Source organism: Carcharhinus amblyrhynchos, chromosome 3 (genome assembly GCF_965287045.1).
Source record: "Carcharhinus amblyrhynchos chromosome 3, sCarAmb.v2.hapA, whole genome shotgun sequence".
Taxonomy (NCBI): domain Eukaryota; kingdom Metazoa; phylum Chordata; class Chondrichthyes; order Carcharhiniformes; family Carcharhinidae; genus Carcharhinus; species Carcharhinus amblyrhynchos.
Window position 1 is genome coordinate 13,466,389 of NC_137326.1, and position 18,965 is coordinate 13,485,353.

General features: G+C 39.8%; 1 protein-coding gene across 2 annotated transcripts in view; it reads right to left on the minus strand.

Moving 5' to 3' along the window:
* Positions 1 to 3,445: 3,445 nt before the first annotated feature.
* Positions 3,446 to 18,965, minus strand: part of LOC145335792 (interferon-related developmental regulator 2-like) — a 35,406-nt gene continuing 19,886 nt past the window's right edge. For both annotated transcript variants that reach the window (XM_080181533.1, XM_080181526.1), the window contains 8 exons: positions 18,623 to 18,780; positions 16,426 to 16,476; positions 13,973 to 14,151; positions 10,837 to 10,945; positions 9,385 to 9,519; positions 6,183 to 6,311; positions 5,148 to 5,243; positions 3,446 to 3,906 (listed from right to left, as the gene is read on the minus strand). In XM_080181533.1, coding sequence (XP_080037659.1) covers positions 3,826 to 3,906; positions 5,148 to 5,243; positions 6,183 to 6,311; positions 9,385 to 9,519; positions 10,837 to 10,945; positions 13,973 to 14,151; positions 16,426 to 16,476; positions 18,623 to 18,780 — 938 coding nt within the window. In that variant the 3' untranslated portion in view covers positions 3,446 to 3,825. The remainder of the gene's footprint in view (positions 3,907 to 5,147; positions 5,244 to 6,182; positions 6,312 to 9,384; positions 9,520 to 10,836; positions 10,946 to 13,972; positions 14,152 to 16,425; positions 16,477 to 18,622; positions 18,781 to 18,965) is intronic.

Sequence of the window (18,965 nt, forward strand, 5' to 3'; positions counted from 1 at the left end):
ATAGTGATTAGCACTGCTGCCTCAAAGCACCAGGGACCTGGGTTGAATTCTGGCCATGGGTCACTATCTGTGTGGAGTTTGCACATTCTCCGTGTCTGTGTGGGTTTCCTCCCCCAGTCCAAAGATGCGCAGATTAGGTTAATTGGCTATGCTAAATTGACCATAACAGGGGACTAGCAGGATAAATATGTGGGATTACAGAAATGGGGCCTGGGTGTGATTATGGTAGGTGCAGACTCAGTGGGCTAACTGGCCTCCTTTGTCACTGTACGGATTCTATGATTCAACTGCACATGGGAACAGTGCTTTGGTAAGGTAAGTTACAGAAGTTCACTTTTAACTACTGTGGGAAAACTGCTTATACAGCATACACTGTATACATTGGCATTGCATAATGTGCTTTGTATGCCATTATACTTTGATCTCAAAGTAGAGGTAAAGGTTTGGAAGTCTCTTCCACAAACAGCAATTCATGCTAGATCAGTTGTTATCTTAAATCTGGGGTAGATAATTTTTTGTTAAGCAAAGGTACTAAGCAATATGGATATGGGGTAACCACAGGTTGGCCATGATCTCATTAAATGATGGAACAGGCTCAAACTCAAATAATGCTTAATCACTGGTTAGAATAATTAAAATAAAGTTTAAAGTTAAAGTTTATTTGTTAGTCACAAGTAAGACTTACATTAACACTGCAGCAAAGTTATTGTGAAATTCCCCTAGTTACCACATTACGGCGCCAGTACGTCAGTCAGACTGTGGGAGGAGACCCTCACCGACGTGGGGAGAACGTGCAAACTCCATGCAGTAACCCAAGCCGAGAATTGAACCCGGGTCCCTAGTGCTGAGAGGTAGCAGTGCTAACCACTATGCCACCATGCTGCCCCTAAAGGAAAAAAAATTGCATTGGTCTTATTCACCCACCAAACTAAGTGTACCAACGTCCTTCATTAAAGCTTCAAGGTCTCAGGACAGAGCTATCAGTCACATCTGTGCATGCACAGACTTGCCCTGCTTGCATCAGTGAGCTTCTGAGCAGATGTAAAATGTTCAAATCCTGAGGATCAGAGATTGGTTTTCAAAAATAAGTAGAAAAGTTCAAGCAAATCTCACATTTGAAACATTAATTACTGCTCATTTATAAATGGTTGACTTAGGAAACACTTGTGATAGCCGCAGGTGCAGGTTATCTGTTGACTGAAAACATCAGGAATACATTTTCTCAATTGAAGATGATCTCATCTCGAAGATAACTGGAAAACAAGGTTTTGAATGACTGCTGTTCACAGTGAGGTTAGACTTTCCTTCAATTTTAGTTTAAAAGGCAGTTTAAAAACAAAAATCCCTTTTCCAAATCATTTTTGTCAGGCTCTTGCTGCCTCTCTGTGCTTCCAAAGTCGCTCTCCAAAACTCCAGCAATAAAATAAATAAACCACAACTACTTTTGCAATATTTAATAAGCTCTTCCAGATACAGCATACCTGATGCAAAGGCACATACACAACAATCCTTCCTTATTCTTTACAAGAAGTGAGACTTGGGAAAGGATTTAGTTGTTAAAAACTGTTTGCATAAAAGTATCACTTGCTTGAAGCAGCTGGAGACAGACTCATCGGATTTGGTGAAAACCAGGTAGCTCAGATTCAATCTACACAGGGTAGCTGAGTGGGAGGGCACTAAGGAACCCTAAATCCAACTCTGCAGGATGGGGAGATAAAGATCAAGTACCCAAATCCAATCTACTCAAGCAGGGGATGGAGGGAGATGCGCTTTTACATTTTTGTTCCATCTGACAATTGGGTGTTGCCAAATCAGGAATAGGTTTGAGGTTTACACGTATTACTGCCAAACATCGTTATATCTGTAAATGGCTAAGTTTTAAAAATGCTGAAAATTGCAACATCTATGACATCTCCTGGGTTCACTGTTATTTGCTTTCAGAGCAATAATCCCCAACCATCTTCCCAATTGGTAGTCAATGTGAGAAAATCAACCAGTTTCTTTTCATGAACAAAAAGCAATAGTTCCACAAGAGGTACATCTTTTCTGACATGCATTTTCAAGTTGGCAATTGGAGAAGCAAGGGCAATGGGGTACAGAGTGAGCCCTCGTCTACAGCAAACATTCATGGTGGAGAAAAAAAATTTGTACAACATGACAATGCCAGTTCTGTTTCCTGAGTAAATGTACACAACTGCTGCTAAATTATAGTCCTGGGACTGTCAGGAAATAGCTCCAATGCCATATTCATCGAGGCAAGACGATTTTCAACGTCAAAACAGTTACAGTTAGCTTGTCAGATAGAGTGAAAACAAACTCTCAAGGTCAACATCCAAATGTCAGCAACAATTCTAGTATGTTTGTAGAAAACAAGGGATCAATAGGCATAAGTATAGGCAAGGAGACTGGCTGATTTCACATGAGTATACACTAAAATCGTAGAATTGGAATCCCAAGATCAAAATAATTCTAATAGCATATAGTTCACAATTTCCCTCACTTTTTCCTTCTCTCATCCCTAGGATGCCCAAAGAAAGAACACCATTGCTAGCTGGGCCCTTGGGTACAGCTCTGAACTGAGACTAACTACAAGACCCACCAAGCAGCAGAGGAGAATCAATCCCAGTCAACACTCAAACAATTCTTATGGACACAGAACAACATGGTAAATCCTGTGGAATTTTCTCAACCAGAGAATGGGATAGAGATTCTGGGAAGTGTTAATGATAAGATTCATAATGATAAAATTAAGAGGAGGACAATCACATTAGACCCATTATTTTACCCTTTGGTGTGAATTCAACAGAAATGTTTGGGGTTTAAGGAAACCTTTTCTTCAATAATCCTTTCACACAAATTGAATACACAGTATTTTGGCTTCAAGTATGCTCTGAATAAATAATTTTAAGTTAGAAGTGTCACAGACCTAGCGTGGAAATGTTGTGCTGCAATAAGTAAAAGCATAAATCTAAAATGCATGTATGGAGTCATGCATGACAAGTCCTGCCAATGCCAAAGCTTGTACTTTTCAAGTGACCCGTATTCAGCCATGTATGACCTCTACTCTATCATTTAAATTATGGGGATAGGCCCTTGTCAAAGATCATTTGCACTGCCTACCTACCTTATATTAAAAGTGGAAAGTCTGGAGGTTAAATTTGAAGACATTAATTATATTGACTAGGTGTGTAACACAAGGAAACCAGACAGGAATGATTTTTAATTTCAAATTCAAAATCCTAGGCATCATTAAAACATCTGGTTACCACATTCAAAATGGTGAGTCTATACACTCAGCCTTTCCCAAATCCAACTCCAGTCCCAGCTCTCACTATGACAATTATTCGTATTTAAAAAGCATAGTGGTACAAAATGTAGGTAGAAAAAGTACAAAAAGCTACCCACTTATTTTTGTGCTTTTCTTTTTTTTGCAAAATTAAATTCATTTTGAAATATTTAATCAATTTTGCCATAATACATCTTGAATGAAGTGATTAAATTTACAAGCTCACTGCAAAGCAGAAGGTCAAGTGGAGACAACTGTGTTAATTTACTTGACGAATGGATCAATCCATAGTAACACTTTTTCTGAATCAACCCTACAAATTATATATTTTTTTATATAATTTAAAATGCAGATTTTGTGAAATGACAATTAAATAAAAAGCAAACACAGCAAGGGGAACTGTGCATGTATGCAATATTAAAAGGCCCCATGATTGCTTATACAATTCAGAAAACCCTGTTGAGTGTACTTTATATCACAGTGACCAGAAACATTAAAATTTACAGAAGGAGGTCTGACATGATTTCTGTTTTGGTTTGTCAAAGTACATCAGCTCTTTTATCCCGGACTTTGCTTCTTGCCTTGGTCCTTGCTTTGAATGCCGCAGAATTGTACAGATGCTGTTTCAGGAAAGACGTAAATCAACAAATTACTCTTACTTTCTAGCAGATACAAATGTATATATAATTATAATAGCAATGGCTCATTATGAGTAAAGGAAATGGCAGATTCAATGTAGCAGCTTCTAAAACTCCTCAGAAGATGGCAACAGGAATTGGTAAAAGTATATCTTTTAAAGACATTTCCCCAGTTAAGTATGTCACAAAACCGGCACACTATTCAAGGGTCAATTTCATGCAGAAATGGCAAGTACCTGATAGCCAGTCTGTACATCCTTTTAGTCAACATATTATTTGGGTCAGACCTGAACAGTACTCCACCAGAGTGGAAACTACTTAATAATATGCAAAAGTGGATGTGGATATATAACTAAACTGTAGCAAAGTCTCAACAAACCAGGAAGCAGAATCAGACTCCAGCAGACAAGAAGAATTTACTCTAAACAGGTTCACAAAGGCAATTAGCTTCAATAAGGCTTGAGGTGGCCTAATTATGATATGGAGTTGCCAGCATTGGACTGGGGTAGGCACACTAAGTAGTCTCACAACACCAGGTTAAAGTCCAACAGGTTTATTTGGTAGCAGTGCAGTACTCACTTGATGAAGGAGCAGCACTCCGAAAGCTCATGCTACCAAATAAACCTATTGGACTTTAACCTGGTTTTTATGAGACTACTTACTGTGCCTAATTAATTACAACAATGCTTGTTTTTTTTCTGTGTTCGAGTCCTGGAGTGAGTTTTGAATTTGGAACTTTGTGACAATAGTGATCTTCAATATCTTAGACACAAAAGGAAACTGCAAGCTAATAATTCAAACTACATCCCAATTATAAACCCTGCAAATCGGGTGTAGAGGGTAGTAATTTAAGGTACAGCTCTCATACCTGAGCAATGATTGCATAGGAAGCATCTTCACATGGAGGAACAGCAGTCAGAAAACCACTCCATGGTTTTCCTTGTGCAATTTCCAATCAATGAGAGAATATTTTAAAATCTGAATTAAATTTCAGGTTTCAAGATCACATGGCCAACTACTAACTGTCCAAAATTCCCAGTGTGGCTAGTTCGAAATCACAATGAATCCATTCTCCAAGAGAAGGGAAAATGTGATTCATTCATGCTCATCCCATACCCAACTTTGCAAATCGGGCAAGAGGGAGAATGAGGGGGAAAAAGCCAAACCGTAAGCATTTCAAATAGGATACATACTATTAAATATGTGGGCTATAAAGCGCTTACCTTTTCATATCTTGAAATTTTGTTGGCCCTGATAGCAGCAGCATCTAACATTAACGGAGGACCCAGTTCAAAGATATCCCGCAGCAGTTCATTATGCTTTGGAAGGAGAAAGGTAACCAAAGTTGAATTGAAATCAGAATCATTTTTTGACAATTTTTTAAAATTAAAAATTGGTACATTTCAAAGTGTAAACAGGGAGTCCAGAGTTCCTGTGGTCTAACACGTTTCAGGATCCTATCAGGGAACCACCACTCTGGGGAAAACCTCTGAACTCTGCTCAAAAGTTAAGGTGGCAAAGCATTTTATTTTTATTTTTAAGAAACAGGAAGGCGGCAAGATAAAGATTGCATGATTCCTCACCATCAGGAGAATCCTTCTGCTCCTAACAAACAAAGCTTGCTAATTATTGCTGCTTTTAGCAGTCTGAGCAGCTTGTTCATCAGCACCAGTGTCATTGACCAGAGGGAAGATTTCTTACGCCCCTTATCAAGTCTCAACTAGCAAAACGTTGATGGCATTCAATGTCAGAATGATATGGTCCTGAATCAGATAGAGTAGAAAGGTCCTGTGTCTGACCTAGTCTGTTCCAAGTCAGATGATATCAGATCGGGATCAGAAGTTCTACTCTCAAATGGGTGTTAGTCTTTGGGATTCTCTTCCACAGAGAGCAGTGGAGGCTGGATTGTTAAATATATTCAAGGCTCGAGTTAGACAGATTTTTGATTAGCAAGTCAAGGATTACAGAGGCAGGCAAGCAAGTGCATGATCTTATGGAATGGCCGAGCAGGCTCGATGGGCTGAATGGTCTACTCTCTTCCTATTTCTTATGATTTTATGGACTGGCTTGTGTGCACTGCAGCCTTTAGGTCTATTGGCAGGAGAAGGCAGGAAAAAAGTTAGTGCGCCCCGCTTGTAATTCTTTGCTTAAAGCTGCTTAAATATCCACGTCAAAATGCATATCCCAAGAGCTATTAATGAGTTTCAAACAGTTAGCTTCACTTAATTTGCTCCGCATGTGCCTCATTTTTGTTTTACCTGCAGATGATGTCTGATACCAGATCCAAGAATCTCCTTGAAGGCATCATAGACTCTTCTTCTGACCCAAGTGTCAACGTAAAGGCACTCAATCCCAAACTTGATTGTTTCCTCTGGATACTCTTTATCCTATGAAATAAAAAGCAATCAGTAATTTATAAATTCCATTTGATTCTATACTAAAGCATGATCAGTGCAGCACAGAAATCAGATTTACATATGCATAACTATACTATCTTCCCACAAATGGCATACAATAATTTCACTCTCAGAACAGCAAATCATAGAATCGCTAGAGTGCAGAAGGTTGTCAATTGAGCCCATCAAGTCTTTGCCGACAACAATCCAACCTAAGCCCTATCCCTGTAACCCCACATATTTATCCCACTAATTGTCCCTTCTGACACTAAGGAACAGTTTATCATGGCTGATCAATCTAACCTGCACATCTTTGGACTGTGGGAGGAAACCATGAAACCTGGAGAAAACCCACACAGACATGGGGAGAATGTGCAACTCTACACATAGTCACTCAAGATTGGAATGGATTCATTGTGATCTGGAACTAGCCACACTGGGAATTTTGGACAGTTAGTAGTTGGCCGGGTGGTCTTGAGACCTGAAATTTAGTTCAGATTTTAAAATATTCTCTCATGGATTGGAAACTGCACGAGGAAAACCATGGAGTGGTTTTCTGACTACTCTTCCTCCGTGTGAAGATGCTTCCTATGCAATCATTGCTCAGGTATGAGAGCTGTACCTTAAATTACTACCCTCTACACCCGATTTGCAGGGTTTATAATTGGGATGTAGTTTGAATTATTAGCTTGTGGTTTCCTTTTGTGTCTAAGATATTGAAGATCACTATTGTTGGCTTAGTGGGTAGCACTCTCACCTCAAAATCACAAGGTTCCAGGTCCCTCATAATTTTACATGCCTCAATCCCGAAAGTGAACAGTCCCAATCTATCCAGTCTTTTTAACTAAAATTCTCTATTCCCAGCAACAGCCTTGTAAATCCCATTTTGCTAATGCAAACAAGCTTTCATGTAATGTGATTAGAACTATAAATCATACTCTAGCTATAATGTTTTGTACAGTTTTTCAGAATAATTTCTTTGCTCTTACACAGTAAGTCTTGACCAGGAATTTGTGTATGCTTTCTCAACCACCTTGCCTACCCGTCCTGCTACCTTCAGGAATCTGTGGACAAGGCTGCCCCTCTGAGTCCTATCATTTATTCTGCATTGCCTTCTCCTGTTTCCCTCTCCAGCAACACATCTATAGCTGGGTTGGGGAGAAATTTGGGGACCTGGCAAGTTACCCACTTTCAAGGATGCTAAATACCAATGATCATTACCTCATTCTACTGATCCCATCCAACATTTCAGACTCCTCCTTAGCTACAGATGCTTCGTCTCTCTTAGTTCTTAATACATACAGAAAGTATGCATTAAGAACTATGCCCAGGTCCTGTATCACCAGATAAAAATGATCTTTATGGTCTCTAATTGGCACTTAACTTTCCTTAGTTACCTTCTTATTCTTTATGCTTGTATGACAATATCGTATTTAAGTTTTGCTTGAATTTACTTGCCAATATTTTTTATGCTCTCTGCTTTCTCAGTTTCCTTTATAATTTCACCCATGTGCTTTCTATATTTTCTGCAGTATTGAATTCAGTTACATTCTATCTCAAGAGTGCATTGAAAGTGAGCTACATCTTGCCTCAGTCCAATATGAGTCAGTCAAGAATGAATTGTCAGTTATCAAGAGTTTATTTTTGCACCCATAAAATGCCTTGAGGCAATGTACTTTAATAAATGGATTGCAACCCCCAAGATACATATGCAAAAAGTATACTTATGCCTGGCAAGTTATAGCATGTTATTCTGGTTCAATTATATAAAGATTAATGGTCTGATAATGCATGCTGTAAATAATTAGTAGGACTTGGTTATTAGTCACCTAGAAGCATTCATAGTTTAGTAATCAATGGCATTAACATGACTGGCTTTTATTTGTAAGTATTTCATGCAGTCAACTGAGTTATAGCTATTTTAAGCGTACAGTTCTCCAGCATTTGAAGGTAGTATTTTTCTAAAACAACCACTTGAAGCTAAATCTTGCAGTTCAGAAAGAAAACAAATTTATACCTGATTTAACCTCAGGCACAGTATCTTGCCACTCCCCCTGACCCCCAACCATTAAGTACTCACAACAAGCTGCAGTTCACTTGCAGCATCTAATGCAACACAGAATTGAATTACATAGCTACTATGTTTCTGAATTCTCCAGGTAGCTTTACCTTGGGCCATCTCTCTGGCAAGTTCAAGCCTTCTAATGCCCTGAAGGAAGACCTAATATGTGCAAGACAGTGTGGGACACATCTGTTTATTGCCACTGGATTGCAAGTATGAACACACCACAATCCTCCATCTCAGGGAAGCGCTAAAAACTGATACTATGGATTGAATCTCAACTCCTAAAGGCATAGAGATTAGGTCAAAGATAATATTTTTTAAAAAATTGGAAACTGGAACCCAACTCGCTTGCTTTCAGTTTTAATAGAGGTGGGACAAGAGGTGAGCAAGCAATCAGTTCAGGGAGATGGCTTGGTCATTTAACTATCATAAAATGAGAAGACAGTTTCATCAAGAGTAATACTATTTTTAATTCAGCTTAGGCCTCAGGAAATTTGGCAAGTGAAAGAAAGTGAGAGAAGGATTCTGAATCTACGAAATGTCTTCACAATACAGCTGGGAGAGGCAGGTCATTTTGGAAATCAGTTCTTCCAGATTTCCTGGTATCAAAAGAGCACCTCCTGCACAGGATATGCCTTCAGGCTAATAGAGTTCTCACAGTGCAGCACCATTGCGCATGATATATTTGTCCATGGAGGCATCAATGGAGTACTTATATAACATATAGAGATGATTTTTGTAAAACAAAAGGCATTAGATCACAAAACACTAATTGCTCCCCAGCAAATTTCACTGAAGCTTCAACTCTGTCTCTCGATTATGTGCATGAAGGCATTAATATAAGCAAACAAAATTTTTGGAATGTGTATCTTGAAATTGAGAAGTCTAAACGTCTCCAAATTTTCCACCAGTTTTGTGGTTTGATGTGTTGCATTCATTCTTGGTTAGAAAGCACTGAACCTATTTTTCTGTCATCAAGGCAATTTGAACACAACGTACCTCAATGAAATGCATGACATCTCGGAAAATAGAACGCTGCTTTCGACGATCGTTTTTTGCCCTGTACTTGTTACTGTCGGTTGCCAATGCCTTCAACTTTTCACAAAGTTGATCAGTGTTGTCATACAAAAACTCCTTTGAAATAAAACAGCAATATACAGGAGATCAGATAGCAGAATCAAGATACAACAAAAGTGAGTTTTATGTACATGTTTATCAATATTCAGTTTTGAAGGAATAGGTGACTGTTTAACACTTTGTGTTAACAGGATTCAACACTACTGGGACCAGTTCTTACTAGATTCAAGCACAGAGGTTCTCAGATTCACCAACACATTTGTCACAGAGAGAAGCGCTCCCTGTATATTGAGGCTGCTAGTTTACACAACAAGCATGGCAATGACTGTCCAGTTCAGCTTTTTTCCGTTTAAGCAAGGACTACAGTAATGTGTGCACATGGACAACTGAACCTGGGAACTTCCCCGTCAGCACCAGGGCACACAGAACATTTATGTTTCCAAGGCTTCGCATGGGAATTATCAGAAAATCTAGTCATTAATTTACACTTTGCTGAGCTGTCATTTTTTTCTGACATTCAAATCCAGTAGTGCAACCTACGTCTCTGTCAATAAATACCTGCCAAAAGGGCAAACATTCGCTGAATATGTGAGCACAGGCAAAGGAGGTACAAGAAGGTCTAATTTCATTGAATTCTTACAGCGCAGAAAGAGGCCATTTGACCCAATGAGTCTGCACAAACTCTCTAACAGAGTATCTTACCCAGGCCATCTCCCTATCCCTGTAACCCCACACATTTAACACGGCTAATCCATCAAACCTCCACATCTTGGGACACTAAGGGACAATTTAGCATGCTCAACCAACCTAACCTTCACATCTTTGATTATGGAAGAAAACTGCAGTACTCAGAAGAAACCCATGCAGATATGGGGAGAACGTGCAAACTCCACACAGAGTCACCCAAGGAATTGAACCCGGGTCCCTGGCGCTGTGAGGCAGCAGTGCTAACCACTGTGCCGACAATTTTAACACAAAGCTCTCTTGTCTACCCAATTCAATAAGCATCTGTAGGACAAACATGATGATTGCTTAATGCTTCAGTGCCAATCAGAAGATTGATTTGCCTGAGCGATTGCTTACAGAATACTAAACCAATAACAAAGGAAAGTCAGGTACTTATTTTTGACATAAAATTAGCATCAAGAAAGTAAATAAACAAAAAACTCAAATCATGAACACTGGACTTCAATTCTCCAAGAGGCAAGCTTGTCAATCAAATGTGGGGAGGAGGATGAGAAACTTGACAGGAAACGCTCCCGGATCTTTGGATATTTAATACATTTCTGCACAAATAAGCAGCAAATTCTTTGCGTTGAGAAGCGATGGTGTAATTTCTCTTCAGGAAAGTGCACAGCACAAAAGGCTTCTTACTTGATCAGTCTTGCGTGCCAATTCAAACAGAAGTGCTATCACTTCCCCAGCTGCTATTCGCAAGGTCACATTGTCACTACACAGGAGGCCAGGTAATTTGGACAGATGACTGGAAAATATAGTTAACAATTCATTAGTACAACATTTTTGTCAGATCAATATTCCATACAATGTAACCTTTCCTTTTAATGAAATCTGAGTTTCTCTGAGGCTCTAGATAAGCTGTGTGCACAACAAACCATGCCATAGGAGTAACAGGACACGAGTTCACACTCAACAGGGCTACATTCTAATTTCAGATGTCTCAACATTTTGAGATAACCAGCTGAGGTTATGCATCTGCTCACAGGGAGGTGGGGATCAGATGACAGCAGACAGAAAAATCAAGATGAGCATTTTAACTTCAATTTCTTGAAGTCACAGAAGGTTGTTTCATTTTTTCTTTGAGGTCATCAATCTCTCTTGGACATCCGTACTGATTCTCCAGATAGTCTCAGTGAACTGAGTTCCTCACGTTAGTGCCCAATGGTTACCAAAATGATGATGACTCACCCTTGGCATTCCTCACGCATTAATGACTAACTGTATTGCAGCATTGGTAAAGTCCTGGGAGTGGACTCCAATCAATATAGTCAAACAGTAACAAGTTGTCCAGAGACTGAAAAGAGAACATAAAACATAGGACAGTACAGCTCAGTACAGGCCCTTCGGCCCTCGAAGTTGTGCCGAGCTACGTTTGAACCCAAGATCAAGCTATCCCATTCCCTATCATTCTGGTGTGTGTTCCATGTGCCTATCCAATAACCACTTGAAAGTTCCAAAAGTGTCCGACTCCACTATCACAGCAGGCAGTGCATTCCACACCCCAACCACTCTGAAAAATCTACCTTGGACATCCCTCCTATATCTCCCACCATGAACCTTATAGTTATGCCCCCTAGTAACAGCTACATCTACCCAAGGAAATAGTCTCAGAACATCCACTCTATTTATCCCCCTCATCATCTTACAAACCTGTATTAAGTTGCCTCTAATCCTCCTCCGTTCTAAAGAGAAAAGCCCCAAACTCTCCAAACCAGGCAGCATCCTGGTAAATCTCCTCTGCACTCTCTCCAATGCTTCCACATCCTTCTTAGTGAGGTGACCAGAACTGCACACAATATTCCAAATGTGGTCTCACCAAGGTCCTAAATAGTTGCAGCATAACCCCACGACTTTTAAACTCAAATCCCCTGTCAATAAGCGTTAACACACTGTAAGCGTTCTTCATGACTCTATCCACTTCAGTGGCAACCTTCAGAGATCTGTGGATATGAACCCCAAGATCACACTGTTTCTCCACATTCCTTAGAACCCTGCTGTTGACCCTGTAATCTGCATTCAAGTTCATCCTACCAAAATGAATCACCTTGCACTTATCAAGGTTAAACTTCATCTGCCACTTTTCTGCCCAGCTCTGCACCCTATCAATTCTCTTTGCAAGCTACAAGAGCCTGCCACTTCATCCACTACTCCACCAATCTTGATGTCATCAGCAAATTTACTGACCCATCCTTCAGCCCCCTCTTCCAAGTCATTGATAAAAATCACAAATAGCTGAGGACCCAGCACTGATTCCTGTGGTACACCGCTGGTAACTGGCCTCCAGTCTGAAAACTTTCTTTCCACCACCACCCTGTCTTCTATGAGACAGCCAGTTACTTATCCAATCAGCCAGATTTCCTTCAATCCCACACCTCCTTAGTTTCTTCATGAGCCTACCACGGGGAACCTTTTCAAACGCCTTACTAAAATCCATGTATACGACATCAACTGCTCTACCTTCGTCTACACACTTAGTTACTTCCTCAAAAAATTCAATCAAATTTGAGAGGCAGGACTTAACCCCTCACGAAACCGTGCTGACTATCCCGGATTAAGCTGCATCTTTCCAAATGGTCATAAATCCTATCCCTCAGGGCCCTTTCCATCAACTTACTGACAAGAACATATTTGTCAAGAATTCAATTAAAAGTACTGAATAGTTGGGTGCCTGTAGGATCTGCTATTCAAATCTTCTCAATGTCAGATATGCATAAGGCTGCAATTAAAAAGTCCAAATTCTGATGACTTTTAAAGTGCAGAGGTCTTAATTGTTTTGGCTCACTAAGGATAGGAGCTTGATTTATACTTAAACCACTTTCCTCAAAAATAAAAGATGAAAGGCTAATTTATTCTCTCAGGAATTTAAGGATTGCCAAGACTAGGTGATTCATTTGGCAGCATTTCCCTGAACAACCTCAAAAGATCTTGGGGTCCGGGTCCACAGGACTCTTAAATCGGCCTCGCAGGTGGAGGATGTGGTCAAGAAGGCGTATGGTGTACTGGCCTTCATTAATCGAGGGATTGAGTTTAGGAATCAGGAGGTAATGCTGCAACTTTATAAGACCCTTGTCAGGCCTCATTTGGAGTACTGTGCGCAGTTCTGGTCACCTCACTATAGGAAGGACGTAGAAGCTATTGAAAGGGTACAGAGGAGATTTACAAGGATGTTGCCTGGACTGGGAGGCATGCCTTATGAAGTTAGGTTGAGGGAGCTGGGACTCTTTTCCCTGGAGAGACAAAGGTTGAGAGGCAACCTGATAGAGGTTTATAAAACGTTGAGAGGAATAGATAGGGTGGATTCTCAGAGGCTATTTCCCCAGGTTGAAATGGTCGCTACAAGAGGACACAGGTTGAAGGTGCGGGGAGGCAAGTACAGAAGTGATGTTAGGGGTAAGTTTTTCACTCAGAGGGTGGTGAGTGAATGGAATCAGCTGCCGTCAGTGGTGGTGGAGGCGAACTCGCTGGGGTCTTTTAAAAGACTTCTGGATGAGTATATGGGATTTAATGGGATTGGGGGTTATAGATAGGTCTATAGATTGGTAGGTGTTGATGTGATCGGCGCAACTCGTGAGCTGAAGGGCCTGTTTGTGCTGTAGTGTTCTATGTTCTAACACCTTCTAATGTCACAGAATGGTATTTCTTCTCTAAAACCTTCACAGTGACATTACTGATCAATCTTCAGGTACCTAACCTGGCTTTACCATAACTGGGTACCAAAACAAAATATTAAGATGCAACTACAGGCAGCAGACCTAAATCAGTCATCACTTACTTTTCCAAGAGCTTTTGGATTTTGGAAGGTGGGCAGATGGTAACTAGTAAAGACCAGGACTGAAGAGCACTGCAGTGAAGGGCTTGAGTCTGAGAATTGGGAGAGGGGACTGATCCATCACCCTTTATATATGAAGCACTAAAGACACTCTCCAAACAGATCAGGCAAGATACAAGGTCCTGAAAAAGATAAGTAACATAGATAAGAACATACAAACACACCAGGAGCAGGAGTAGGCCACCTGGTTCCTTGAGACTGCTTTGCCATTCAATAAGACCATGGTTGATCTGATTGTAACCTCAACCCACATTCTTGCCTACTCCCTGTAATCTTTCATCCCTTTGTTAATCAAGAATCTATCCAGCCCTGCCTTAAAAATATTTAAAGGCTGTTCTTTTGAGGAAGAGGGTTTCAAAGATTCATGACCCTCAAGAGAAAACAATTCTCTTAATCTGTCTTAAACGACTGACTCCCTTATTTTTAAGCAGCAACCTCGTTCTAGATTCTCCTACAAGAGGAAATATCCCCTCCATATCCAAACTATCAAGATCCCTCAGGATCTTAAAGGGTTTAATCAAGTCGCCTCTTTGTCTTCTAAATTTTAACGGACACAAGCCTAACCTGTTCAATCTTTCCTCATAAAACAATCCACCCACTCCTGGTGTTAGTCTAGTAAATTTCTGCATTGCTTTTAACACACTGATATATTTCCTTAAATAAGGAGACCAATTCTGTATATAACAGTCCCAATATGATCTCACTAATGCCCTGTACAATCACTTTTGCATTCAATTCCCCTCACAATAACCAGTAACATTCTATAAGCTTTCAGAATTATTAGCTGTGCCTCTGTACTAGCCTTCAGTGACTTATGCACTACGATGTCCAGATCCCTCTGCACCTCAGAACTCCGCAATCTCTCACCATTCTTCCTGCCAAAATGGACAATTTCACATTTTGCCACATAATAATCAATTTGCCAATTCAATAAAAAAAATCTGGAATTAGGAATCTACTGATGACCATGAAACCAGGAATTCGAACCTGGTCCCCACAACATGAGCTGAGTTTCTGGATTAGTCATCTAGCGACAATACCACAAGGCCATCACCTCCCCCTAATATGATATATCATATAATACTAATATATGTCACATAATAAAATTCAAATGATTCTTCCCAATACTACTTATGTTCTTTACAACACACCATTACTCTCTCTAGCCCTACGACTCTCACTAGTTCTTTATCCTTTACCTACCCATTGCCTCAATCTCATGTCAATTACTGGTCAATATTTTACAGGTTGCGAGACCTTGATAAAGAGTATAGACCTGAGCCACCTTTTCTTAGTTTTACTTTATCTCTGTAATCAGCATTTCTCTTGATTCTCACAAGTCTATATAAATGGGAAATAGTTTGAACTGATGTCACATATTTAAGTGGAAGGTACCAAAGTAACTCCTCAACTTTATAAATGCAAAAACAAGCGACAAGAAAATATAGTTGAAAGTTTTGTTCAAATCATCAAGAGAATTCCACAAAGCAGAATACATTTGAAATAGGCAGCATGTGCATTTGGAAAAAGTGTCAGCATTTCAGATGCATAATCCTCATTAGAAGTACACACTAAATTATCTTCTCTCAATATCAATGCTAACAGCCCTGTATATTTCCATTTTTAATGCTTCTAGTTCAGATCCTTATTATTTGAATCAATTACTTTTACAGACCATATACAATCAGCCTGAAGATGGGCTCCATTCAATTTAGAAGAAACAAGACAAACTGCTACAAAATTTCTCTGATCCCCAGAGTATTTGGTAAAACTCTAGGATAACAAATTTAACAACATCAATTAACTTAATTTCACAGACGCCATTTCCACAGTCAGATTTTGTTTTCGCATTCATTTATGGGAGGGGGGCATCGCTGGCTGGGCCAGTATTTATTGTCCAATCCGGAGGGCATTTAATAGTCAACCACATTGCTGTGGATCTGGAGTCACCTATAGGCCAGACCAGGTAAGGATGACAGATTTACCTCCCTAAATAACATTACTGAAACCAGATTTTTTTTTAATGACAATCGACAATGGTTTCATAGTCATCATTAGACTTTTAATACCAGTTTTCTATTGAATTTAAATTTAACCATCTGCCATGGGGGAGGATACAAATCCAGGTCCCCAGAGGATTACCCTGGGTTTCTGGATCACTCGTCCAGTGACAATACCACTACACCATTGCCTCCTCAGAGTAACTGGTCCCTCTATGGTCCGAAGGTGACATGTACAAGAATTATTTTACGGCCAGCAATGAGCTTTGAGCCTCAAAATGAGCATCATTACACAGTACTATACATTTAACGTGCCATCAGTTTCACTGACCGAATACCAGAACAAGTCGCTGCTCTTTTAAAAAGGCAAAATTAACCAGCAGATCCAAGACTCACCTCTGTTTCATTAGCAGCAATGTAGCAGCATATGCCTAGAGCAATGGCACACTATAAAACAATAAAAACAGTAAGTAACAGATAGCCAAATATATTTCCAAACTAAAAGGCTGAATAAGGTTCAACCCATTAATCATTTCAGCTTCTGTCAAAATTAGTATAGCTGTACCTTAGTTTGGATAGTCTGAAGCCTTACAATTGGTATGCAAAATGTGCACCGTATGGAGGATGATAGGGCAAAATATTTAAACTTTAAATAATTTTACTGTTTTGGACTAGCTGTGCCTCTACAATGAAGATGTGTTAACACTTTTATGATCATACTTAATTCTCAGAATCGTAAAACATGAGTTGACTTAACATACTTTGAGCAGATTTGGGCACCACATCTTGAAGGGGACATAGACTCTGGAAGGAGCGCAATGTCGTTTTACAAGAGTGTTACCTGGACTTCAGGGGTTCAGTCTGAGGAGAGATTATACGAATTACAGGAAAATTAACAGAAAAGTTCAGGTTAGATAAACAATTTCCAATGGTTTGAGATTCTAAAACAAGGGGGCATAGTCTAAACTTTGGGCCAGATTGTTCAGGAGAGATGTTAGAAGCACTTCTACACACAAAAGGGTGGTGGAGGTTTGGAGCACATGTCTACAAATGGCAGTTGAGGCTAGATCAGTGGCTAATTTTAAATCCGAGATTCATAAATTTTTGTTAAACAAATGGACCAAAGGCAGGTATATGATCAGCCTGATCTCACTGAATGGCAGAACAGGCTCGAGGGACTGAATGGCCTCCTCCTGTTCCTATTTTTTGGATACCTACTTAAAAAAAAAAATCAGCAACTGGGACATGAAAGGGTTGTATCTTGGCTGTCTGGTGTGGTTTGTTCCAGCATTATACAAAATCATGTAGTTTTTTGAGCCACATAGGATTCATGCTTCAGCAGCACAGACAAGCTGATCTACAAAACTCAAATGGAAATTTTAACTTTAATGTGCTCAGCTAAGTTATTGTAAACTATTCTTTTTGTGCTGTTCTGACGAGAGGCAAGTTTGGGCAGTCACAGTAGCCGGGTTGGGAATGGAAATTTTGTAAAGTTCTTCAGTTTATTTATTAGGCACAAGTAAAGCTTACATTAACACTGCAATGAAATTACTGTGAAATTCCCCTAGTCGCTATAGTCTGGTGCCTGTTCGGGTCAATGCACCTAACCAGCATGTCTTTCAGAATGTGGGTGGAAACCCACATAGACACGGGGAGAACATGCAAACTCCACACAGACAGCAACCCAAGCCAGGAATCGAACACGGGTCCCTGGTGCTGTGAGGCAGTAGTGCTAACCACTGTGCTACCGTGCCGCCCTAGAACAATCCAAAAGCCTGTTGTGCTGTTGCATTTTGCATGTTTATAGGTTTTGGCTGATGCAGATATGGTGACCCATGTATGAGGCACTTAATTTGATTTTGATTCAAATGATGCATTGCATAGGTTGGTACAGATGGGTATAACGTACAGACCAGTCTGCGGTAAAATTCAATTTGTGCTTGGTCCTGTAATCAATCCTTTGTTTAAAGCCTGCTTTATTTGCTTTGTACATGGCTGCTGACGACCATGGGATCGGTCACTGCGAATGCCACATAATAAGACATGCTAGCTTTTTATTTTTTTTGTATGCCCCAAAACAAAGACTGTAGCATTCTCTGGAATTATGTCAATTTGTGCTGGTACGTGTCTTCTTGGAACCCTAAACAAAAGGAAAGAACTGGGAAAGTCAAATTAAACAGAATGTTTGACTCCATTTGTCTAATCTTGTCTACGGCTATAGGAGAGGCTGACATCTTTGTCCCAAACTTTGGCAATGAAAGGACAAGAACATTTGGATATGGATCAACTGGTTATTGATAGGTCCTAGACTTTTATGGAAGCATGAGGCTGAAGTACCCGCTACACACAATACTACAAAAATCTGTTTTGTGCCTCAAAATCTCTCATTATAGGTTATATTCATACAGTATGAAGCACTCCCATTTCTTAAATGTACTTTACTGCCATAGATTTAATGTCAAAAATTCAATTAAGTATTTATTTCAAGAATCTCTCAGCACAGCTTTACAAATCCACTGTTCTGGCCTCATTAGGGTGTAAAGACTAAGATTTGAAGCATGCACACGTATCACTTGGAAATTACAATACTTACACTGTGTCTGGCAGCCAAGCTAGCTGATTTGTCAGTAAAGATATTAATTAGGACAGACTTCAGGGTTTTGAAAACATCTTCGCCTTCTTTGCATGACCCCAGTTGAACACATAGTAACGATACAATAGTAGCTGCAATGGCTTGTTCTTCACCTTTCCCTTTAGAAAAAAAAGTAAACACAAAATTATAGTTGTTTTTAAACTTTCAGTGTTTTCCCCTATGTACTTTGGTAATCATTTACATCTCTGCTGGGCCTATCCTTCGATTCTGTGTGTGCCCCATTACGAGTTCCCTTTGCCTTGCATCTTTGTCCCTTTTTATCATTTAATTCGTCCTGCCTTCT